At 38.6% G+C, this 26907-nt stretch overlaps 1 protein-coding gene across 1 annotated transcript in view; it reads right to left on the reverse strand.

Moving 5' to 3' along the window:
- The window catches only part of LOC105926128 (metabotropic glutamate receptor 7), a gene marked incomplete in the record, with an annotated part of 138140 nt that overhangs the window by 55315 nt on the left and 55918 nt on the right, over nucleotides 1–26907 (reverse strand). Inside the window, 4 exon segments of the mRNA XM_036132768.1 lie at nucleotides 522–659; nucleotides 4453–4607; nucleotides 5222–5357; nucleotides 24201–24417. Of these exon segments, the coding sequence (XP_035988661.1) occupies nucleotides 522–659; nucleotides 4453–4607; nucleotides 5222–5357; nucleotides 24201–24417 (646 nt within the window).

Here is a 26907-nt window from a genome sequence, read left to right on the forward strand (position 1 = left end):
GCATCCCACATCCCGGCCGTCATCCGCGTGGATAATTCATGCAGTGAAATGCCTGTCACACCGTTGACAGGTGCAGTTTAGGTAACATGAGAATGCATCACCACTGAAAACAACACTATCATTAATAAAATAGAAAGACGCTGCAGAAGCAGAATGGGCCTGTGAGGAGGATTTTCTTTTTTCCAGTTTTGGTAATAAGATTGTTCTGTAACTTAAAATAAAATATACTCTGGCTCTTTATATGGCGAGATGTCAAGGGTAAAGGGGAACAGAGAGATCTGAAACCCAGGAGCAGATGGTCTACAACAGCAGTATGACGAATACATGTAGAGCATTAATTATTCTAATAATACAATTTATCTGTCCAGCCCCTGCTGGGTACCAACACCTGGTGTTAGACAAGACGTTAAAAATCACACAGCCTCCAGTGCCTGCGGCTTGTAATGTGGAATTTGCAAATGATCTTCAAGCCCAACACAGACTCACATCCTTAATTGCTCGATGCCATTAAACACATGTACCTGTGCACTTGCGGCTGCTATCCTCTCTCTTTGAAGCGCTGAGCAGTCGGCAGTCAAAGTTTTCCTCCCAAAACTCTGCAAACCACACGTTCCTGCGATTATTCTCAAGGGTGAGACCCGTAAAGTATTCATCAAATCCTGGGATAGAGGAAAGAGGAGAAAGGCTCAGTTCCGGTCCAATTATCAGCCAATTCAGACCTGAAGGAAATTAAGTAAAAGTTGCGGTGGTGGTAGCAGTGAGCAGCTCGCCGCTAGGTGTTGGAAAAACACACGCAAGCACTTCTTCATCAAATTTTGACCATGGTGGATTGTCTTCCTCTGAAGCCCCGCAGAACTTTAATCACAACTTTCATCTAGGAAATTACATTAATTAAATAACAGGATGCATTGCAAATAACACAGGCTTTTTAAGTGCTGCTGCAGCCTGCTGCCTGAAGCTAGGGGATGCCAAACAGGTTTTCCTGCTTTGTAAATTTCTCTTAAACTGACGTTTTTTGGTTAAATTAAATCCAACCTGTGTCAGCAAACCGTTCTGCAACAAAACTTCACAGCCAAATGTGTTTTAATGTGTTTTTTTTTTGTTTTTTTACTGCACAACCAACAATTTTCAGAGGACAAAGTTATTTGAATTTCACTTTTATCCAGTCAAACCAGCTGGGTATAGGTGATAAGCGCCCACTGGAGCTGAAAGATTTCACTGATGTTAATTCCTACAGGCCGTCGATGATACATGCTGGATAACTAACACCCTCGATGCCTACATCATTTTATATTTGGCTAGACACATCCTAATGAACAAATGCTTCATAATAATTAGGCTTCCCTTTATAACTATGAGAATGCATGATCTGTGTCACTGTGTGGACAGTGACACAGATCAGAGCCTAAAATAGATGGAACAGGCCGGGAATGTTCCATTTAGGCATTCATTTCTGCATAATCCCTGAAAAAGACAGATCTATATCCTTCCTTTTGCTTGTGGGTAGATATCTAGTCTACAAATTTAAAGGAAAGAAAAAAAAATGTTTCTAATATGATGAAAAACAAGTACAATTTAAAATATAAAAACCTCAATTAAAGCTAATTTCCACAGGTTTTCCAGGGTCAAATCCACTCTAAGCAACACTCTAAGCCCCAGAATGCTTCCTGTCACACAGTGGAAGCCCACTGTTCCCTAAAAGGGATGTGTTAAATGTAGTGGATGAATTTCAGTGGAAGGTATGTTGCAATGACAAATAAACATGATTATTTTAGATTTTGAAATTCTAATGCAAACACAATATCGCTTTTTAAGAAAGTAAAATCAGTCCTTCACACTAACCCATTTAAATTATCTGGTATTAGTGTTGAATATGAGGAAGGAGAGCTTCTTTCATCCAAAGTGGGTTTTAGTCTTATCACTTTAAACTTCATCAAGGTTATAATTTTTTCTCTGAGGACTGTCGAAAGTCATTGGGAGAATTTTATTTAACAAATTGCCTACTTAAGCAGTATTACATGCAGCAGAAAGTGTGGAGGTCAGTGAAATCCAAAAAACCCTGAGATTTGCTAATGTAGAATGTTTTTCAGTCCGCACAATCTGTTTAAACCATAAGAAATATGTGTTGTTTTTAAAGCTGCACAGATCAATGTTTCATTATTGAGAAAAATAAATGAATTGGCTGCTTACTGTGGCGCCTCATGGCAGCGAGGCACACAAATAAAGCACACACACCTTTTCTGACTTGATTAAAATCAGTTTCTTTCTTCTGAGCTGTTTAAAACTTCTTTACATAAATTTTTAAATTTGTATCTGGGCTTTTAACATTACTGCCTATCTCTGTAATGTGCATTTTTTGTTGACTGCTCATAGTTCAGTAGAAAATAAAAAAGAAAGCAAAGAAAAAAACATGAGGGATGTTTATAACATCAAAGCTTTTTATGCCAGGTATTATTACCAATTAAGGTTCTCACATTAACCCTGAATCTCTGTTTATAAAACACAATCTGGAAAAGCATTCACCCAGGTGGGACAAATAGTAAAATCTTAGGCTCAACTGACCAAAGCACATGGTTCTGGTTAAAGTCAATGCAGAGTTTAATAAACTCCAGATGTTTTTGTAATGGTTAGAAATGCAAGTTGTGTTTTTTTCTGACACTCTTCCAGAAAACCTCCATTATGGGTCCAATAGTTGTTCTGTAGAGTTGCCGATGCAGTTCTTTGCTGCAGTAAGTTTTGGGTATGTTTTACCTCCCTTAACATCCTGCTCAGGGTGCACAGTGGCAAGATAAATAGGGGCTCTTGTCCAGCATAGTGGCCAGAAGCTAAACAATAACGGCCTATGTGTTACGTCATATTTATCCTCCAGAGAAACAGAAAACCTTAGATTACTAAGCAGAATTTCCATCTAAAGTGAAACCAACCTCAAAATGTTAATTGAAAGTGAAAAGAGTATTTCAGGTAATTTATTTTTAAACCGTTGTTAGGGGAACAATTGTTTGTGCAGCCAGGGAATTTATGAAAAAGAACTACTTTATATTGTGGTTGGATTTATTTCTAAATTAATAAATGTGTCACTGCAGATGCTTTCATGTTTCATGTTTTTATGTTATACAAATAATTACACTTTCAAATCTGCTGGGTGAAAAGCAACCCATATCGTGTTGTTTTGATAACCTACTCCTAACCACAGTTGGTTTAATGCACAGTTGAGTTATGGGTTTGACTCCTCATACTGGGTCAGAGTTTAAACCCAGATATGGATCAAAGTGGCTCATGTCAACGGTTATCACCACAACTTGACCACAACTTTTGGTCATAGAAAGTATGACCAAAAGTTGTGGTCGGAATGGGGGTGCTGGTGTTGGGAATTAGCTCCAGTGGACTTGTAGAGGTAATTTCAGATTTGGGTGATATGGGTACCTCCAAAAAAAAGAAAAAAAAAAATTACCTCTGATGGGGCTCAGATAAGTTTACTTTAATCCTTTAAAGAAGCAAAGTTAAATGGGTCTATTCTTTCATTGTGGGCTGCAGAGCGGTGCAGCTAGCAGCACTGTTTCTTCTTGTGCATGGATGGAATGTCTTCGGGTATTCTGGCCTTCTCCCACAGTTTAAAAACATTCCTGTTAAGTTAATTGGTCTCTCCAAATTACCCTTTAGGTGTGAGTGTGTGTGTTTGTTTGTCCTGTGATGGAGTGGTGTCAACATTTTTGTTGAGATTTAAACGATAAACCTATCATCTGGGCGTATTGTTTAAAAGTATAGTAGTCTTTGTATGTGTAAACTTCTCAATTTTAGGAAAGTATTAAAATAATCTTTCTCTCATTTTATGATCTTTAACAAATAAAATAGAAATTAGTTTTGTTTATCCAGCTCTCCTAAATGGGAACATTTTAGTCTGATTTCATGTCAGACAGAAAGTAATGGTTATATGTCTTTTCATACAATATAAATGTCTGGTTTTAATGTTGTATTATAACATTATATTTTGTCTATATTGACTTTCTGTCCAAAACGTTGGTCAAGGTTGGAATGTTGAACACAGCGAGCACTAGCTTAGGCTAATTACTCAGCATTTAAATTGCTATTTTAACTGAGGAAAGTCAAAGTCGGCATGAATTAAACTCTTTAACCCAACTGAAGGAAACTGACCATACTGTGAGATATAATTGTGCATCTTCCTCATCTTGTTACTCATCGTGTGAGAGAGTTTCACTGAAGTCTGATTAGCTCATTATGATTCAAAATGGCAGTCGGTAAAGAATGAAGCCTCTCTCACCCAATCAACTGGGTCCCAGTTCTTGACCTGGCATATGGTTAAAACCCCTGAACTTTTATATCAAGAGCATACACCCAACATCGAGGTTAAAGATATAACCCATCAGTTTGTAGAGGGTAAAGGAAACATATGAAATTACAGTGAAGCCTGCGTTGTTGATGTGGCAGATATACCTTCAATGGAGGAGCGTTTGGGCAGTATTGTGACTGCTCCCACTGCTACGTCCTCCAGCTGGTGGATAGGGCTGCCCTTGGACCCCCAGCTGTCCGAACCAATCCACAGGAAATGGCCCACCTCATTGGCTCTCTTGGTGGCATTGAGAACTCCTCTGCAAGGACATCCGTATGATTATTAGCAGAGAAAAAGAGGGAGAGAGAGAAAGGTGTGCAATCCTGTATTTATCAAATTGAGGCACAGCTAGCCTTAAGCAGCTCTTTGGACATAAAAGGCCTCTCATGAGGTTTTTCTCATTAGAGCGCAATCCAAACGAAGGTTGTTACTGTTCTTATTTTGCAGCACATGTTCTGGGGGAAGCAGAGATTGTAATATTTAAATAACACAGCATATGTCTGCGGGCAGACACGCTTATTGTCTTATCATTTGCACCTCACTTCTACATTCTTTACTCTGAGTTTACATGTGCTAAAGGTTTGATTCTGTGCTTCACTATATAAACATAACTTAAGGCGAGATATACATGAAACAATATCTGCTCTGCTTTGGTCCAACCTGAATTCCCTGCTTCTCCGCTGAGCCATGTTCGCCTTGTTGCAGGTGTGTTTATGCGGCCAGATACAGCCTGTGCTCGTGTAAAACTGTGCCGCTAGCTTGTTCTTTTTTCAGAACCTGCTGTTAGGAGATTACAACACCCCAACATGGCGAGCCAGCATGCATGCCAAAAGCAACACGTATGACTCCAGATTGTGCCGCTGCACTCCTCACCGTATGTCTTCTTCACTGGCGAAGATGATGATTGCCCGTGCGTTGCGCGTTTCCAGCAGCTGTTGGATGATTTTGTCGTAATCCTCCGTCTTGGGGTTGTGGGGAATTTTCAAAGATTGTGCAATGCAGATCCCACCTTTGTAATGGGAGAGAAGGAACAAATGAGTAGGCCTATGGGATGATCTCACCCATTCATTCCATGCACAGTCTCTCAAAGCTTTTTCATGGATATCTCTCCCGTATGGAAATAAAAACGAGTCTAAACATAATAGGATGACTTTGATGAAGCTGCTCTGCCTTCTATGGAGTCTAAACGATATCCTTAAAGTGTATACATTTACATTTTGGCATAGATCTGCAAACCACAGCATCCTGCAGTCTAACACTTACTGTATGGTGAACCTTCCTGCTGAGTGCCGGCATCATTTCACAGACAGAGACAGTAACAAACACATCTGCTATCGCAAATCCAATAATCCACACCCACTGGGACGTAAAAGCTACAGATTTAATATTATGGATTTGAGAAGAAAACACCAGCTCGGCATTGAATTTTCATTTTGCGTCATTATCAAACATCTCTCGCTGAAACCTGAACCGATCAGATAGCACAGCTGGCAATAACAAACAAAGAGGATATTAATACAGACAATAAATCACTCTCAGACAGGTCACCGCTGATGAGCTTGTACAGGATGGAGAGCGCTGATTGCCACACACCTCTCTCAGCATGGTACATATTTCCATGTTTTGCTTTAAGCAGATTATTAGATGTTGCGATACTCAACAGCTCATTATTTGGCAGAGGGGCGAAATCCTCTCTTTCACAAAAATAACCTGAAACAGGCTGCTCCCGTGTGATGTTGTAATTATATGTGCGGAGGACGTGCTAACCTTTCAAGCGCTGGAGATAAACAGATAATATGATAACCTGTGCAGGAGGACATTCTAACTACTGCGAGCGTACACTGAAGCAGCAGCTCGTGTCCCGAGTCAACAGCAAAGCTTTACCCAAACCAATTAAATTTCTCCCACTCAAGAATTTTAATAGTCTACCCAATAACCTCTCAGTTTGAGTTTCCCTGAATAGACAGAGATATGGAAGGGATCTCCTAATTGCCACTCTCCTCAGTCTCATTACGTTGATATAAACAGCTTTTAGCTGGCAGATCACACATCTACAGTCACGATTTTTCCGTCGCTTTTCTCAAGGTAGAAGAAAGCAAAATGGTAACTGTTGGACCTCTTCTTAGATATGTGTTTTTCCAGCATCAGCAAGCAAAACAGCTTTTTTCTTTTTTTTTCTTTTGATGTAAGAAAAGACACAGCAAGTGTCAAAAGGCTTCTCAGATGGCTGCTGTTATCCAGCCGGAATGGACTAAACATAAAATGGATATCCTGCCGTTGGCTATGTCGTTGCTTAAGGGTTTGCCGTAACTTCTTATGAGGAAAATGTGCTCTGTATCGTTTGTACAGAGAAGGCCAGGCTGCGGGTCTCCAAGGACGAACACTAAAGCTCTTTTTCAGCTCAGAGAGTTCAGATAATTTAAGCCAGAGTGCACGCTGTATGAGACCGCACTTCCAGGTTTCAGTTTTCGGAGCAATGTATTGAATTAATACTGCTTTAACAGCACCTTTCAGTTCTAGGCTGATATATTTATGTATTTATGTGTATATTTCATGCACAATAACTCTAAAACGACTGAAAAAAAAACACGTATTAACATTGCCTTGCAAATACATTCATACTGTTACATTTTGTAATATTTTAGCTCTTTACAATCACCAACGTCAATGTGTTTCAGTGGGATTTTTTGTGACAGAAACATATCAAAATATAGTATAATTATGAAGTTGAATGGGAAATTTTATGTGGTTTAATTTTTTTTTTTAAAACAAAACTGGAAAATGTGGTATGCTTTTGTGATCAGAGCCTATGAGTCAATACTTTAGCTGCCATTGCAGCTACAATTCTGCATCAGCTTTAAACAAGCGAGGTTTTTCTCATTCATCTTTGCAAAATGGATTAAGCTAAGATCTGATATTGTCTTTAAAGTCAAACAAAATTATATTACCATTTCATGTAAAACATGCCATATTCTTAGTATAACATATTAGTGCATTTATAATTGACACATGCTACATAACAACCTGCTGACGCCCCCCAAAACATTTACAATACACCATAAGAAATCCTTGAGTGCAGCCATCATTAGCTTAACCGGAAGCCCAGATGTGACAAACTAACCGCACCACGGAGAATGTAAACACACTTTGTCATCATATTGCAAGCTGTCTGCACCTTTCGATGGGAATTTGGAAAAAAAGACTTCCCTTTGCATACATGTGGTTAATTTTTGCAACCATATTCCTGGCATACTAGCATGCTTTGGATCTATTTCATGCTTTGGATCTATTTCATGTTCAAATTCCAAGGCCTGGTGCAGCTGGTGCGTCACAATTACGAATATTCTCGCGTAATTTGAGTGACAGTGTGCTATTGGAGTCGCAGAGGATGTGAAGATGGCAGCACCCGTGAAAAGCACACAAAAAATACAGTTTTACTCTATTAAGGTGCATGCTGGTACTAAATGAATAGTGATAATACTTCAAGTTTGCCATTATATAATGAATGAAAAAAGAAATGTCCCAGTTTTTTTAACTTTAAATATTTTTAAAGGTTCTCAATTGGATTTAGCTCTACTCTGAAGGGATCATTGCAACACATGATTACGCTGCCCTGTATTACTGAAGAAGAACATCACCACAGCACGATGCTGACAACACCATGTTTAGATGTGGGGAAGGTGTGCTCAGAGATTTCCTCCAGACGTGGCGTTTTGCATATTGGTCAAAAGGTTAAGGTTTTGTCTTACTTAGGTACAAGCCCCTTCAGCATGTTTTCATGGCTGGTTGCAAACTGGACTCCTGCTTGTATTTCAAATGCATTTACCTTTTTGACAGATTTAACAACCTGGACTGCACATCTATGCAGCCCCTCCACAGTTAAACTGGTTTTTCATATGATGCTCTCCTTAAATGTTATTTTATTAGGTTTGAAGCACAGCAGTTGTAATGCTTTCTATCCATTTTCAGATTATATGTTGAAATTTTTCTATGAAATGTTCTAAGCTTGAGCAACTCATAGAATATTGAAGCCTGAACGTCCAGGATATTCTGATTTAACCCATCGCTTCTTTAGAGTTCCCCACACATTTGTTCCTGGTCTGTCTGATGTGATCCTTGGTCTTCTTGATGCTGTTTATTACATAATTTTATCCAACAAACCTCTAAAGCCTTCACAGAGCAGCTGAGATTAAATTATACACAAGTGGACAAATTAGGTGATTTTTCGGTTGCACTGGATTTTATTTAGTGATTTCAGAATAAAGGGGGTGAATGCAAATGCAGGCCGCACCTTTTAATTTTTATTAGCAGATAATTTTGTTTAAAATAAGCGTTTTCTTTCCTCTTCACAATTATGTGCCGTTATCTTGGTCCATCACATAATATCCCAGTACTGAAGTCTATGATTTCAAAATAGCATTATGTGGAAAAGTTCAATAGGTACAAATGCTTTTTGAAAGGCACTGCAAATATTTCCCATTTAGGAAAATACATCCTGACAAAACCCAACTGAATTGTGTAAAGCGTTGCAAGATCTTGAGCAAAGACGGATTACAGGTCACAACAGTTAATAAAACAGAGACCGCAAGGGCCACTGATGAAGATAAAACGCATTTGGAGCACAGCCCATCTTCACTGAGGGCTTCACTGAAGTGCTGTGGGCATAAGACTGCCCCGGTGCCTGCGAGCTGGCGGTTGTGCAACAGTGGCTAAATTATTGAATACCTGCGAAATACCTCATCTGACTGTCAGTCAGTCAGACGGTCGGGCAGAAAGGGGAGGGAAGGCTAGCATGATGAAAATGCAAGTGTTGTGTCAGTAGTTTCAGAGTGCTGCACAGTGGGTCGGCTCGCCTTCTGCTGTCGCTGGAATGGAAATGGACTTGAAAGAGTCCTCATCTCAGTCCAGAGATTTAAAGGAGTGCTGTATGCCTGTTCTGCTTGGTGATGTCCAATGTGAGGCAGTGAAATGTCAGGCTCTGGGAGATAAAACTGTGTTCAATGCATATCATGCATACACATTGATGCTTTGCAAAAAAAACGGCATATTCCTAAACAGATGCTCAAAAGTTTGAATTTGAATTAGAGTCTATGTTTCTGTTTGCTGCGTGTTTTGTTTTTCCAACCCAAGCCATAGGAACCTGTGCCCGCAAACCTTTCCATATTTTATGGTGTCCAAGTCTGAGATTGTGTGGCAAATGATGGCTCTGCAAGCTGGTAACTATGTATGTGCTGAGGCAGTTTTGAGTCCAGTCTGTTTTATGTACCACTGATGTCAATATTGTTGTGATGAAAACAAAGGAGGATTTATGCAGAGGTCACACATGTGCTTCAGAGTGTAAATGTAAAGTCACATGCAAATGCAAACACACAGTACCCCTCATACAGAAAAGCTGCTTCTTGCTTCTGTGAGCCATAGTTTGAGTCTCACCATGAAGGAAACGGGAGTGAATTTGTATCCCTCAGCTCTGCGTGAACCGTTGGGAAGCAAGATGGTTATCAGTTTAAATAGCCAATCCAAAGGTGTCAAGTAAGTAACTTAAGTAGAAATGTTGGTTATTTATCCTTTAGTGGAGTAATTATTTTTTTACTTTTACTCCTTACATTTTCATGCAATTCTCTGTACTTTCTACTCCTTACATTTTGAAAATAGTCTCATTACTTCTATTTTATTTCAGCTTGTTTTCGTTCTGGCTTGTCAATTAAAAACGAAAAAGAGAAAAATTTAGATAAATAGTGCTACCCAAACAGAGTGATTTTGATTGTGGTTGGAGGCAGTAGAGCTCCAAGTTGTTTAGCAAACCGAACCAACAAAAACTTGGGAAGGACAAAATGTCGAAGAAGAATATTGCACTTTTAGGATTATTTGTTATTTTCCCCCTTTTTTTTCATTATTTATGTCAACGGCTAAGATTAATCATTCATTTTGACAACAGAGTCTACAGAAAACCATACAAGGGTAATTGTTATAAAAGGGTAATTCACTCATTTTCATGTCCAGTTTTATCTTTCATCTGTTGCTCTCATCAATTCCTGTTGCTATGCTTGGATGTTTATTTACATTCCAATAATAACAAGGTTATTGATAATATGTCTCTGAAGTTTGACATTTTGCACCACATTTTTGTACTCCATGAAACCCATGTTGATGCTCAGTATTGCACCTATATGGACCTTTACATGGATTTCTTCTACTTTAAGTAGTTTTATATCCAGTACCTTCATACTTTTACCTGTGCAAAAGCTTTGAGTTGATACTTCTACTACTACAGAAGTGTTTTTAATCCATAGTATCTATACTTCTACTTGAGTAATAGATGTGAATACTTTTGACACCTCTGTGGCAACCGAAATGTGAACTTCAAGGTTTCACGAGATGCAGTTTCGAGACAACCTAAACTCTGGACCAATATTACCCTGTTAGCTGTTCCTCGTCTCCTCTACATGATTAAAAATTAGGATCCAGCTTTCTTTTGATGCCTTGATCTTGAAAGCACCATTATAGAGCTTAGGTGGATGCAAAAGGGAAGTGTTAAAGGAAAATTTTACTTATTATGGTGAAAATGAAACAAAATTCAAGTTTGGAATGTAACTATAAGCTGCCTGTAAGGCACTGGTTGTTGTAAATTTTATTTATAAATTTATTATGGATAAAAGTGATAAATTGATATCATGTGGCCACAAATCATTTTACGATTCTTTTGTATAGATACAGCAAAATACTTTACCTAGCCAATAAACACATGCTGTGTTATATTGTATGTATGTGTGTGCTTGTGCTTTTATAGCTTAAGTTCAAATTCAAAAAGTTCAAATTAAGAAAAATAAAGCTAAAACCTCTTTAAGACAAACCTCTAATAGATTTTGAATCAAAAGCATGTACATTCTTCAGCTGTGCAGCGACACCCCACAAGCACTCCCTCATCAGAACTCATCAGAGAATATAGTGGAAGATAAAGATCATCAAATATTTGGAAACGGAAAATGTTTGATGCATTTTTAACGCTTTTCTCTTCTTTGTCCTGGCAGGTACCCATTGCCAACAGCGTTAATGCTCATCTTGTCTCCTGCTTGTCCTCATAACCCGCAGCCAGTCGGTCATACTAAACCGGGTTCTGAGGAAGATTTTTTTCCTCCAAATAGGGGAGAGTTTCCTCTACAGTTTTGTCATTTTTATAGAAATCTCTGCAGTACCGTCTGTAAACAATGGCTTGAAGCCCAGAGTCTCCACATTTATTCCCTCTCTCTTCTGAGGTCCTACATCATTCAGAATGAGTTAATTAAGCCATGAAGACCACATGGCAGATCAGGTCTCAATAGCCCCTTTTCCAATAAAAGTGCTGGGATTCAGATACACAGGATTTTTCTTACCCTGGTAAGTTGAGTGCTTTCTGTTTCCATTGCTCTGAAAGACCACAGAAAATATACTTTTATCAGTATGGGGGGAGTTGTAAAGAAAACTGCACTACACCTCCAATCCAGCGGTTGGCAGTAATAAGAAACCAAAGGCGTCGGCAGCTGTTTATGGCCTTACCCCAGAGAAATCTCTGTTACCTAGCAACTGCGTCAAGGTGGGGCACAGAGCTGTAAAAGTTACTCCTGAACTTGTTTATGAATATTTGATACTCCAGATAACTCCAGTAGTTGTACGGTCATTCCAGGCATGTGTTAAAGACGAGCAAATTATTCATTACCAGATGTACTTTCCTTATCTCCAGTAAGACATTAATGTTAAATAAAACTTAACCCTTTTGAAGCTTAACTTTGATTTCAGCCAAGATGATTTGCTCAGTGACAAATGAAACACTGAAAGAAACGACTCTGTACGACTTTTGCAATTAAGCGATATCTTGACAAACCAAGCAGATATTTTAGTTTTGCACAGCTACATCATTGCCTAAAAACATTGTAAAAGTTTATTTTTATGTCATAGATAGTGTACTATAATAAACTTTATTCACAATTGTCCTTCATTCCATTTGAACAGTCCACTTCGACGACTAAGCAACGTCAGGAGGAAGTCATTGCAGCAGTTCTGGTACGAAGGTGAGACATTTTCTGATGGATCAGTTTTGAGGGCTTTGCTTCTTATAATGAACTATCAAACAACGTATAATAGTTCTTCATAGTAGAACCGTTTAAAAATGACTAAAATGGCCTTTTAGGTCTCAGTGATATGTTATGCTGCGTATGATTGAGTCGGTGAAGTAATTTAGGCTGTTCTTTGCTTCTATATAGAAGATGTTCAACAGATTTATGTGTCTGTAATCGTTGAATTTGACATAATAGCTTATCATTAGTCCAATTGGTTGTTGTAAATTTTATTTATAAATTTATTATGGATAAAAGTGATAAATTGATATCATGTGGCCACAAATCATTTTACGATTCTTTTCTATAGATACAGCAAAATACTTTACCTAGCCAATATAAACACATGCTGTGTTATATTGTATGTATGTGTGTGCTTGTGCTTTTATAGCTTAAGTTATACTGCACATAAAATTTCTGTCTCATAAAGATATTCTGTTGCAGAGAGAAAGAGCTACAATGTGAAGAAAGCCCTCTGATACAGGGTGGATGCAGAATGAACAATACAACTTTTCAAAAAACAGTATTGTAAAGTTCATTTTGGGCTAATATATAATTTGGTTACTAATTTGTACATACATTTAAATTCTCTGGTGAAGTTTGGCCTTCGGTAAACCAATTGGAAGTGCAAAAAAATCAGCCACTAAAAAAGGTGTAAAAATTAAAAAATTCTGCTACATCACCTATAAATTGTTTGTGGTCTTAATTCAAAATATATTTTATGCCTTTGTTCCAGCCTACTGTGCCTTTCAAAGAGCAACAGTTGGCCTAACTCTAACAAAATACTGTGTATTATGTCTAGAACCTCAAAACCACACGGCCCATTGGATTTTTTTTAACACACATGTATATCACCTACTAAATAAAATGTATTTGTGTCATAGTTAAATATAAGAAATCAAAATCTAATGTGAAGATTTGGAACTAAAAAAAGACATTTACAAGAAGATAATGAAAACCCTTTGTTGAATAAAATGTTCTATACTCATGTAAAATACAACGTGCAGCCTAATTACAAAAAGAAATAACTAAACAAATAAAAAAATATTTATTAGCGTTATTCGTGCCATTCTACTTTGTAAATTTCAAATGGTAATAAAAAAAAAAGAAAAAAAGGTGCCAGAACTGATCCGATAGTTAACTTTGCATTTAAAAATACTTGTCAGTTCTTTATTACTTTAGATCACATGAAGAGCTCTGAAGCCGAAGGTTGCAGACCGCTGCTTTACATAAAGGGGATAATGGATGCAGCAATTTCAATTGATAGATAATAGTTCTTTAAAAAGTAAAGGGATGAAGAAAAATACCTTGAGTCATTCAATAGCTAGTTTTAAAGAGCCAACTTCAAAGAGGACTTTATTGCAAGATAAATTACCCTAAGCAAGGTTAAAAACTCACAAGAGGTGCAAGTAGAATGGACTATCCTGGATCTTTACCCTCTTAAAGCTCAAATCTAAACATGTTATAAAATCCCTTGACATCCCAGATAAATGTGCGCCTTAGAACCAGGAGCTTTTGGTAGGAGGATTGGGTGAAACATTTCAAGAGCAAAGATATTATCAGTACACACAAGTGGAAAATGTTTCCAAAAATTAAGTAGCTACTTGGATGCTAATCTATCAGGAACAACTAACTGACTTAAACACTCCTTCTCTCCCAAAGCTCTTAGGGCTATCACAACAAGCCATCAGCACAGTTCACAATCTGCTACATGTTACACATACATGTGTTACACAGGTTTCTGATCTGATGTAAATCAAATTATTTATACTGCCTCTTACTTGCACTTGACCTTCAGTCTCTCAGGGACAGTCTGTTTAGACATCAATACAAGTTGAGCAGTTCTGGAGCAAAATTTCTTGTCGCACAGTATTATAGTCTGCTGCCTGATTGTTTTACCTGAAAATGAGCCTATATGCACCTTAAGCCGCTCAGGGAATTATGTGGTTGGCCTTTGCAATCAACTTGTTAAAAAAAAGTCTGCCTCACCCAAAATGTCATTATGTGTCAGGATTTAGGTTTTTGTTTGTTTTGTTTTGGACTTTTCTGGATTTTTCTTGAATCAGCCACTATCCAATCATGTCAGTCACCAGTCAGTTAGCCTAGATCAGCACCACCTGCTGCTAGTAACTACGTCCAACTCTGCTCAACTGTTTCCCTGTCCATATATACCTGCCTCAGCCAACTTAACCCTGCCAAAACGTCTGATCTTGTGTTGTCTTTTGTGATGTACCCTGCCTCTACCAGTTCCTGTGTGCTCAGCCAGCTGGACTCTTCTGAAGAAAGTTGCCTGTGTCTGTGTGCTGCACAAGTCTGTCTGTTTCCCCGTGAGTTCCAGCCGCTCGCTCTGCCCGTTCTGGGGGTTCCCCGGTTCACATCGCCTGTTCTGGTCTGTCACTACCTGCATCTTCTGGTCCCCTGCTCATCCCTGCCTGCCTGCGCCGTCAGCCATTATTCACCTGTCAAGTCTGGTTCTGCTTGTGTGCTTCACCTGCCACGACTCCTCCCCTTCAGCAAACCTTTTAAATCGTACCTCTGTGTTTAGCTGAATATCAGGTTCGCCAGCATCGATCATTACATTATGGTAACACAATATGACGATAAAGCTTCTTGATCCTTGATCTAGCAAAAGAAACAAAAAAACTCTACCACACGATAAAACAATTTTGCTGCGGAGAAACCGTGACATAAAGCTTTGGTTTGGTCCAGCTTTCTATCTTCATTTTCACTGTAGTTGGATCCCATATTGTAGGCTAACGTTAATTTATTGCACAATTCAGTGATAGCAGGGAGTCCTTACACTCGGCTTCGTTTTCGTGCCACTTTTTAAAGTTGCACGGGGGAACATATAATTATGTTTTATAGTTCCACAAATGACCATTGTACACGTTGATGCTTTTGTTCAGTATGCACTTGTGTGCCAATCTAAGAGGGCTGTACAGAAAATGTTTGGTAGGAGTGCATCTACCATTATCATCCCCCAACTCCCATGTATATATGTACACATTGTTCCCTCAGCCATAAAAGTAGCGATTGTAACAAAGGAATTCCTTACATGCGTTCTGCTTAGTTGTGTGCGCATTATGTAACACTGCATTTATGTTGTGTCCGCATGTTTCTGTAGGACTACATTAAAAACAAGTGGGCTCAAAAGTTTTCCAAAGTTAAAATGTGGAGGTGGCCACTAGGGGGAGAGTTACTCCCACCAAGATCAGAAACAGCCCCTCAGAGTCCGTTGATGTGGAGAGCTGAGCATACATGGAACAATGTGGAACGTGGGTGGATGGGGCCTAGACCCAGCAAACTGCATGGGTCAGCCCCCAAGCTACCGATCAGACCAGGTATGGAAAACTGTTAGGTTCTGCAGAAGGTTTACTGGTGCTTGTGAAGTTGGATTATCACTAGGTGGCTTTGAGGACTGAAAACAGCTCCTTTCCCACTTTTCCTCTTAGAACCCGACGGACTCCTGAAAATTTTGAGGTTTTTAATCTGTGAAGATAATAGTCTGCTGAAGATTCATTTGCTAGACAGCCATCATTCCTCCCTATAATAATGGAGAGTGTGGATTAATTAGCGTTTGTGCTTTATATTTACTTTATATTTTTAGCTAATCTATAAAGAGTAGATATTTGTTAATGAATGATTAAAAACACTCTTCATTCTATTGAGATTAGCTTTTGTAAACTTTTATTTGTTTAAAGTAATAAATTATGTGTCCTAGCACAAAAGAGCAGGGATAGATAATGGATAGTAATTATATTGTAATAAAATATACATTTTTGCTATGATTTTTAAATCAGACTGATGTATGCAGATAAATCTAATTATATTTATTGTTGTAGTTTCTCTACGGTTTTCTGTAAAGCTCTGTGTTTGCTTTATTTCTTGAAAGAAAAAATGACTGAAGAAATAATAACTGGTAAAGACTGTTCCTGGCCAGGAACAGTCTTTACCAATTAGCTTTGGCTGTCAGCTGAGCATCTGCTTTTGTATTGTACATATGAACCAATGTTCAATGGATTTGTCCCTATTAAATAAACAAAATAATAAATTAATCAATGTACTTTAACCCAGCGGTAATTAGGAATGTAAAGCCTTGGTGTTGATTCAAATCTGAAATGTAAAAGCTAGTTTCTCTTCTGAAACCAGGTCATCTTCAACTCACGTAACTATTCATAGTAACAGATATTTTGATTCCTGGTCCCCAAACTTCTGCATGCAGCCACATTTTATGACAGTACGTTTTAACTGTCATTTAAAGTCTGCCAAGAAAGTGAGAGTGGAAAGTGAAGTTTATATATATAGTCACTAAGTGTTAAATTTCTCCCTGCAGCAGATGGATGTGACGCTAGCTCATGACAGAGAAAGCTGCTCATTATTCATTTACTCATGATCCTACAATGGACCAACGAAACAAAACACGGTGTGAACCCGTGACCTTTGCTCTGCATTAGATTAATATGTCCAAGAGAGTTTCAATGATCATCATTGCTAATTTCATCGGGCTCCTGGAAGTTCTCAGCTTATCTGATTGCCACAGGTCACGCACCGCATTAACTTCTTCAATTATTCATCTTGAGTGCCCTCGGATCTAAAAATGCACCGCAGGATGAGAGACCCGGCACTGCCATTTCGCTTGGTAATATACAAATCCCTTTAAATTAGGAGCGGTTGATGGTTTCAGCTATCCAGCTTGCCCGCCTACTCACCAGTACCCTCCAAACCAGAACCTCCAGGGTGTCCATAATGCTGCAATTATATTTATCACCTCGACAGTCAAACGGCAGACTTAATCCCTCCGGTCTGCCTGCCTGAACACTCGGGAGCACATCAAATTGGGCTGACATGCAGCCTATATTCATGTTCTACATCTCGGTGCCCTTTCATATTCTGCTTGCCTTTCCCACTGACGGCCCGGGACGTGTCAATGTCGGAAGGGTCTTCCAGAAAGATCACAGCCTGTTTTCCAGATATGTTTTACCTTTCCCCTCCTCCCTTTTTCAGCTGCTACGTATGAGCCTAATATGTTTGCAGGCAGATCCCTGCCTCTCATCACGGTTAAGGCGAGATCTGAGAAAGCTTTGTGTTGGCAAGGCTCTGCAATCAATTCCACAGTGATACTTTGTGGGAGGTTTTCCTCAAACGCAGGCTATTTTATTTTTACCTGATGGGAAAAAACTAAACCTCATCGCTCTGGCCTGAATCCAGACAGACACAGAAAAGTACAAACAAGATTTATCTCTGCCAGATTCACCTGGAGCCAGATGGAGGGTCCACAATGCGAGGAGAGACAGTGGAGCAAAAATAAAATAAAAAAGGAGAAAAAAAATGGAAAAGATCAATACAGGCTGACCATCACTCTAGTCTCAGCTTGGGGTAATGGGTACCCATATTGCATTAGTACGCGAGATGGTTCTCCTTGAAGTGGTGAAGCGAGAATCCTACTAATGCATCTGACATTTGGACGCAAGTGAACGCGGCAGCCGCACAGAAATGTCTCAAGGCCTTACGGATCGGCTTGCAGGGTTGCTGCAATGTCGACCAAACAATGCTGCCCTTCTTTCTGTTTCTATTTACAACAGAAATTTTGAAATAACTGCACTGTCTTTCCATGTTAACTAACTTTTTTTTTTATTCTTTCCCTTTTTCACTTCAGTCCACTTCAGTCATTTCAAATGCAGATCCCCTGCCTCTGAATGTGTCCTGTGACTGTGCATGCTATTATATAATTGATGTGTTTATTAAAGATAAATCCTTGGTTAGAGGAAATGTTCCTTTAGAGGATATAATTCTCATTTGTGTATGAATACAAAATAACGTGGTGGCTGGAGCTCGGCGGGAGCGGAATGAGTGCAAAACAACAATAGCTATAATTCCATACCTCTTCTGTTGCTGTTTGGGAATCATAATTATATCACTCTGTTTACGGTTCTTTGCATAAGAAAGAATGAAACATTAGCTGAGAAGCCCAGCTGGTGGAAGCTGTGTTTATTTCAGGACGTGAGACGAACTGAGACTTCCAAAACAAGCCTTCAATCAGGACTTTTCCTAATTTACTACTACACAGGCTACTTCATCTCTTTTTTTTCTCTCTTTTTCTTTCTGTCGATGCAAATTACGCAGCCGCAAAACAGCTTTTTAAAGTTTCAGTGTGTGTACACACCGGACATAAATGCACACAGATATAATATTCAAGCGTGTTGGACTTGTGATTGGTGCCTGCAGGGATATCATTAGCGTTCCATATTTTTGAGGGTTGTGCACATTAGTCTAGTGAAAGAAGAGACAGAGCTCACTTCTAAGAAATGTACAGGAATTAGGCTGGGTTCCACAGAGGCACAGGGGAATGAGAGCATCACCAGACATGTTTGGTTAATCACCCAATGCTTTGTAATGAGGCACTTTTGGCCTCATGGTGCGCACATACTACAGCAGCCAATGTGGAGAGTCTCTGCACACTCCAGCACTATGAACCACGTGATTTGATAAAGCTAGCTGACCCATCGCACTATATATAAACAGAGTTTATTCTGCCCATAGCAGTAACCGCTGACTGACAGGACTACATGCCGTCGGCAGCAACGGCCTGAAATGAACAGGTGAGTCGAGCGTGTGCACGGTTGTCAGATTGCTTTCTGGCAAAAAAAAAGGGGGAAAAAAGGAAAAGAAAGCAAATCCTAATGTTTGAATTAAAATCACTTATAATCTTCTAAACCTCTGCAAACATAATGTGTTTGTTCAGCCTCAGTTAGGATCAGTTCCACTTAGGAAATCTGTATCATTGTTCTGCTGCAGATTCAGACAAGTAAAACAAATTTTAAGGTTATTTTTCCGCCAAGTCCATTAATTTAGTCGTGTATTTTAACTGTTTTTCTTAAAAAAAAAGCTTATATATATATATATATATATATATATATATATATATATATATATATATATATATATATATATATATATATACACACACACATACATAACACATGTGCAAAAAATTGCTGGTACTCCTCGTTTAATGAAAGATAAACCCACATTGGTAGCAGAAATAACTTAAATCTGACGAAAGTAATGATGAATAAAAATCTTATGAAAATGAACAAATGAAAGTCAGACATTGCTTTTCAATAATTTTTCAACAGAATGATTAAAAAAATAAGTAAACTCATGAAACAGGCCTGGGCAAAAATTATGGTACCCCTAACTTAATTTTTATTTGCAGAATCTTTTGAGGCAATCACTGCGATCAATTGATTCCTGTAGCTGTCAATGAGACCTCTACACCTGACAAGAGGTATTTTGGCCCACTCCTCATGAGCAAACTGCTCCAGTTGTCTAAGGTTTAAAGGGTGCCTTTTCCAGACGGCCTGTTTCAGCTTCTTCCAAAGTTTCTTTAGGTCAGGGATCATAGAAGACCACCTCAGAATGGTCCAATGTTTTCCATTTAGCCATTCTTGGGTGTTTTAGCTGTGTGTTTTAGGTCATTATCCTGTTGCAAGACCCATGACCTGTGACTGAGACCAAGCTTTCTGACACTGGGCAGCACATTTCTCTCCAGAATCCCTTGATAGTCTTGAGATTCTATTGCGCCCCGCAGATATTCAAGACACCGAGTGCCAGATGAAGCAAAGCAGCCCCAGAACATAACAGAGCCTCCTCCATGTTTCACAGTAGGGACAGTGTTCTTTTCTTAATATGCTTCATTTTTCCGTCTGTGAAAAGAGAGCTGATGTACCTTGGCACATCAGCTCTTGTTCTCATCTGAACAAGGACATTCTCCCAACAACGGTGTCCTCCTTGGTCATCTCCCATTAAGTCCACTTTGGCTCAAACAACGATGGATGGTGTGATCTCACACTGATGTTCCTTGAACTTGACCTATAATCTCTTTAGAGGTTTTTTTATGGGCTTTTTTGTTACCATTATATGCGTCTTTGGTTTGTCATCAATTTTCCTCCTGAGGCCACGTCCAGGGAAGTTGTCAACAGTCCCATGGATCTTAAATTTCTGAATAATATTTGCATCTGTAGTCACAGGAACATCAAGCTGCTTGGTGATGGTGTTATAGCCTTTAGCCTTGTCTGTAATTTTCTTTCTTATCTTTTGATATAACTATTTTCATCTCTTCCTCTGGTCCATGTTGATTGTGGTACACTCCATGTCACCAAACAGTACAGTGACTACATGTAGCCCTATATATAGGCCCACTGACTGATTACAAGATTGTAGACAGCTGTGATGCTAATTAGTGGACACAGCTTGATTTAACAAGTCCCTTTGGTCACATTATTTTCAGTCATTGCTTGGTGTACCATAATTTGTATCTAGGCCTGTGTCATGAGTTTATATTTTAAAATCACCCTGTTGAAATATGGTTGAAAAGCAATGTCTGACTTTCATTTGTTGATTTACATAGATTTTTTATTTATTATTGCTTTAGTCAGATGTAAGTTATTTCCGTGACCATAAACGAGGGGCACCGACAATTTTGTCTGTGGATGTGTTTGTGTGTGTCTATATATATATATATATATATATATATATATATATATATATATATATATATATATAGTTTTTGCAGCAAGATAAAAGCTATCTTAAGCTGATAGACCACTAGTATGATTCTCTTGTCAAGCACATGCTCATTGACATCACCCTTCACAGTTATTGGCACCCCTGGTGGAGAAGTGTAAAAAGACTGAGGATATGAGTTTCTTAATATTTATTTATATGTTTTGATTTGTTTTTTCCAAAAATCCCTGGCAGCACAATTATTTGTACCATCAGGGTGACCCAAGGTGGGCACCCTTGCTACAAATTGGCACTCCTGTAAGATGTGTAAACAGCCCGGAAATAAATTAACTTTATCATGCAGTGGCATAATTGAAAATATAAAAAAAAAATCAGCATCACCAAAGCAAAGGTTAATGACTGACAACCCAGAACAGTAACAATAAAAACTTAACAATTTTAAAATTAACTTTGTAAAGTCCCTTGAGATGACATGTGTTGTGAATTGCCGCAATGTAAATAAAATTTAATTTAATTGAAAATTTTAAATATACTTTTTAGTCTGATCAGAGTGTCTGAGTACTTTTAATTTGTAACCCATGTCTTCCTGATTCACTAAATTGTTATTTTTGGGACATAAAAAACGAATTGTCTTAAACATTGTTCAAAATGGGAAAGACTAGAGAACATGCCATTCAAGCAAGCCAGATGTGTACTGTTCTTCTTAAGATAGAAAACGGCTACAAGACAATATCTAGTTGCATCTGTTGTCCAGATATAAACCCATTATATGTTTATGTTTAGTTTTCGAACAGCTGTGCACGTGTTAATGTGATAACGAGCCAGCTGCAGGTATAAAGCTGTGATAAGTTATAGTCTACAGTGGTGTAATTTATATCATAATTGTCACTGCTAATGATTTTTATGTCAAACAAGAGTGTTGAGTATTGCTGTAACCCACTAATCTATAAAGCTATGGCATCACAAGGCTAAAGCTTCATTTGCTTTATATAGCTGGAGGTAATGGTACTAATGACTGCTGCTCAGAAAACATTGGAGTAGTGCCATTGTAATGATGGAGCAGATATATTAAGTCATATTTTAAAGTTGACAGTGTATGTTTGTTGCCCCCAAGGAGCTTCACACATTCTGATCAGGGATCTACTTGTCTATGCATTCTAGAACGGAGCATTTAGAGCACGGGTCACCAACCTTTTTGAAACTGAGAGCTACTTCATCGGTACTGTGTCACACGAAGGGCTACCAGTACTGACCTTTGAACTAGAAGAGTCAGCATTTACCAATAAACATATTTACAATGCTCTTTTTTGTTTAGATACTGTCATTTCAAAATCAATCTAAATGCAAGTGTGACCATAAAAGTAGAACAAGAGACTAAAATAACATTTTAGATGCTGCTCACTGGAGGGATGTGCTGATTTAGAGGGTAGCCAATAGGGGGCTTACCCATGTGTGAGTCATTGATGTCTTTGCCTAGAGTGAGTATCTAAAGCCCTAGTTTATAATGTATACAACCTCTCACCGTCACAACGTTTTACATCCACTTCTCATAATTTCTCTGAGTTTTACGCTCAGCTTCAAAACAGCAGTGTGGCCTTTTCACAAACCAGAGTGAAGATAGTGCTCGTGATGTTTTGCTGCGCAAAACCATTGAAGTAAAAAGCTTTCTGCCAATAGAACAGCATTTACACGTCTCTATAAAATTCACAAGGTTGGCGCGTGCTGAGAGAGGGATCTTCCACCACTTCTTTTTGCACAATCTCTCTGTGTGATCCAGAGTCCTGGGTCCTTTCTCATGCTTTCTTCTCCTCAGCTCACCCCACAGGCTTTCTCTACAATCCAAGTCCAGGACTGAGATGGTCATAAAAGACAGCTGATTTTGTGTCTGGTGATCTAGTCCTGGGTTGATTAGCTCATCTGATTGAGATCACTGTTCTGCAGAAACCCAGTATTCAGTTTTTTGACGCGACAAGATTTTTTATTTTAATTTTATCCACAAATTTCTTTTTTCTATCACAATGCATGCATCGTAAGTATTATGCTGCTGAAAAGCAAATCTCATATGATCAAAACACACATTTCCAGAGTCAAATAAAGTTTAGTAAACTCCAAATATTTACTTTTTTGGTCATAAAAGGTGTCTTTTAAAAAAAGATTCAGTTACATTTGTTTTCAAGTGATTTTTAGGGGTACTTAAGGTTGATTCTGTGGTGATTATTTTTTCTCTTAAAAGGTACATAGCCACCTTATTTGACTTTTTTTTAATGTATACGTCAGTAAATCTCCTGTAGTTTCCAGTTTATGACAGGCTTGTTTAATAATTGGTGGTTCGTGGTCCTTCTTGAACATAGTTTCAAATTTCCATTTTCCAACGATGACAGTTTAACGGTGCATAGACGTGTTTTTTTTTTTTTTTAAATGTATATGTCAGTAGCTCACTCTGGTTGCATACAAAGTTTTTATGAAAGGTTATCACATCCTGCTGGAGTATTAGTTGTTATTTTGTTGTTTGTGCTTTGTTTTTGCTCAATTTGTTAATAAATAAAGCCTTTTGTGTTTATTTACGAAGAGAAGTACGTACTGTGCATGCGCAGTACGTTTTCAGGAGGGAAGCTTGACGTATATAACCTTATTTTATCATGATCAAGAGGTTTTTGGTCTTTCTTAAGTATATAATGTGGCTATATACCTTTAAAAATAATATTTCTTATCATTCTTCCCAGTCACTCAATGTACTTAAACTAAATTTTGGATTGTTTATGTTTTAGAACGAGGTTATTTCACTGCAATGGAAGTTTGACCTGTTTTAATGATTTCTAGGCATGTCTGCTATCAGTGCCAATAAATGTGGTGATGTACGTTCTCGATTGAAGCATGAAAGAAAATCTCAAGCAAAACACTCCCCAATTAGCAAGCTTTAACTGTTCTGTCTCCTCGCTTCCCTTTCGCATCTGAATGTTCATTTTGTGAGAAAAAAAAAATCATAAAATGCTAAAATGGTGCAACATGAGTACAGGCAATTCCCATTACAGAGATTTTCTATGCCAGCTGTTTCTCCATCTACATTTCCAGTAACACTCCACAACTCACTCTGGAGCTAAACATATCAATAATTCATCCACCCAAAACAGATTTTACAACAAACAGAAACCTCAGACATAGTCAGTAAGTATGAACTCGGATAAGAATTTCATTTTTTTTTTCTGCACTGGCTATTACAGGTCTCCACGCCTCACCTGCTTCCTTGGAGAGCTGGGTGAAAGCCTCCACTCCCTTCTCCCCATAGCTGCCTTCAGAGGCAACAGTGGAGACGTAGGTCCAGTTTAAGGCTTGGATGATGTCAACCATGGCCTGGGCCTGGAACGAGTCCGGAGGAACCACTCTCGAGAAGAAGTCGTAGCGCCTGTCGTCGCTCAACTCCGGGGCTGTTGACGCATAGCTTATCTGAGGGATCTAGAAGAGAAGATAAGCAGGTGGAGAAGGGAAGACAAAGTTTACAGATGTGTTTTTGCCGCTCTGATGCAGCATCACAGCAGTTGCTATTGTGCCTGCTCTGACAAATCACATTCTTCAAAGGTTGTGTTGAAAATTGCTTCCTGTTTGTTGTGCCGTGTACCGCACTCTCACCATTTCCCGTTTTATTAAAGTGTTCTCAGATTTGTGTTTTTACTGTGATATTTATACACTGCACAACCTCAGCTCAGCGCACAGAGAAATCCCCACAGTGGAACGAAAAAGTATTTTCCACTTGCAGCCCCACAATGCACACTGCCTCATTTTACAGATACAGCCGGGGTCAGCTATATACTTAAAGGCTAAAGAAACGGTGCAGCGAAACATACTTTCTCGGAGAGAGTTAGATAAGAATGCTGATTCACTCTGAATGCCAAATACAAAGCCGCTTCTGGGCACATAAACTGGAAACAGGAGAAGCAAACTCTTGCCTGTTTGTATGCAAAGGCAAGAAAACTCATCAAAATAAATAATGAAATGGATAGATAAATGTTAATTCATATCTTTTTTTTAACCATTCTGAAAACACTCATGCATGCACGCAAAACAAATACTTTACTCGACAGGAAGGGGGTTGGCACATTATCACATAAAGTAATTTAAATAACATCCCTTTCTGAATCCTTGCTAAATCATAAATGAGAACCAAACAACCCATATTTTGTAATATTGCTACAGCAGATCTGAAAATGATTTCACATTTGCATTAACTTTGCTTATTTAGCCTCCTGGGAAACATTTATTTACTATTTAACAATAGTAATCATCTTTATTTGTCATTGCCATGTTTTTGTACATTCCAGTGAAATTTAAGGAGAAGCGGGCTGCCACTACGTAGCGTCTGGGGAAAAAATCTGGGGCTAAGGGTCTTGCTCAAGGGCCCAGAGGGGGAATCAGCAGGGAAGTTGTGGCTTTTCCAAAATGCAAGCACCCTACTCCAACCATGAGCCCATCCCTACTCCTTTATGTATTCAATGCAATAATTTACATTGAAAAGTTTGTTTATTTCAGTACCTCAATTCACAAAGTAAAACACAATATATTGATTAATGTATTGTTTTTTTCAAGCCTTTATTTCTGTCAGTCGTGAGTTTCCAATTACAGCTAATGAAAACCTAACAAATCATATTAGAATGTTACATCAGACCAATTAATATATATATATATATATATATATATATATATATATATATATATATATATATATATATATATATATATATATATATATATATATATATATATAATACAGAAATGGGATTAAAGAAAAGTATGCTTAATACCCACTTAAAGGTTATTTTCAAAAGGTACTTTTAATATAAAAGACAAGCCTCATCGGAGAGCATATTTTAATTGATTGGATATGACTGTATAGTTGCACCTAAAGCTATTTAACAGCTACTGCAAATATCCCTGCACACAGAAGTAGTTTACATATTTAAATAAAGATAATATTACAGTTCCTTCAAAAGCGAAACCTATAGGAGCAACTGGGGCTCAATAGGTGGAGTAGTTGTCTTGATATTGGGAGATTGTGAGTTTGATTCCACCTTCCTCCTGTCCCATATAGATGTGGCCCTGGGCAAGGCACTTAACCCCAGCTTGCCTACCAATCTGCGTATTGGTATCAATGTCTGTGCGTCAGTGAGTGGGATTGGGTGAATGTGGCTATAGTGTTAAAACGCTTTGAGTGGTCAGTATGACTGGAAAAGCGCTTTACAAGTTCAGTCCATTTACCATTTTAAAGACTACTGCAGTCTGCAGATTTCTAAACACATGAACAACCGGCTCCAAGTTGCTCACAACTATACAAATAATTTAAAGAGATTTGGGGTTTCTGTTCCATGGAGCAATGAATCCAACTTTGAGCTTGTCAGGCATTTGGAGGACGAGTGAGGCAAATGCTAAAAAGGACACCCCTGCCAACAGTAAAGTATGGTAGTGGCTCAGTGATGCTCCAGGCCTGCTTTGCTTCATTTGGCCCTAGAAACCTGCTGCATGTTGAGCACAAAATGGATTCAGTCAACTTTCAGGGAATGCTGGGAGAAAATGTAATGCCGCCTGTGAGGAAGCTAAAGCTTGGGCATCAGTGGACCTTGGAACAGGACAATGATCTCCAGTATAACTGAAAATCCTCCAAGGCTGGGTCTCAGAAGAAGTGCTGGAAGATGCTAGCATGGCCATCAAAGCTGCCTGGCTTGAACCGTGTTGAAAAAGGCAGTTACAGTGAATACACTCAAGACTATTCATGAACTGGAAGCCTTTGGCCATGAGGAGTCTGCCGGGGTTTTATTAGAAGCACTGCCAGGAGCTGGTGTCTGGGTATGAATCAGAAGTCCATAAAAGCAAAAGGGTGCTTCAGTATAAGTACTGAAGATGCTTGTCCTGAATCAGTTGACTGCAGTAGAAACTAAAAGGGGCATTTTGTGT

This window comes from Fundulus heteroclitus, unplaced genomic scaffold, assembly GCF_011125445.2.
Source record: "Fundulus heteroclitus isolate FHET01 unplaced genomic scaffold, MU-UCD_Fhet_4.1 scaffold_54, whole genome shotgun sequence".
Lineage (NCBI taxonomy): Eukaryota > Metazoa > Chordata > Actinopteri > Cyprinodontiformes > Fundulidae > Fundulus > Fundulus heteroclitus.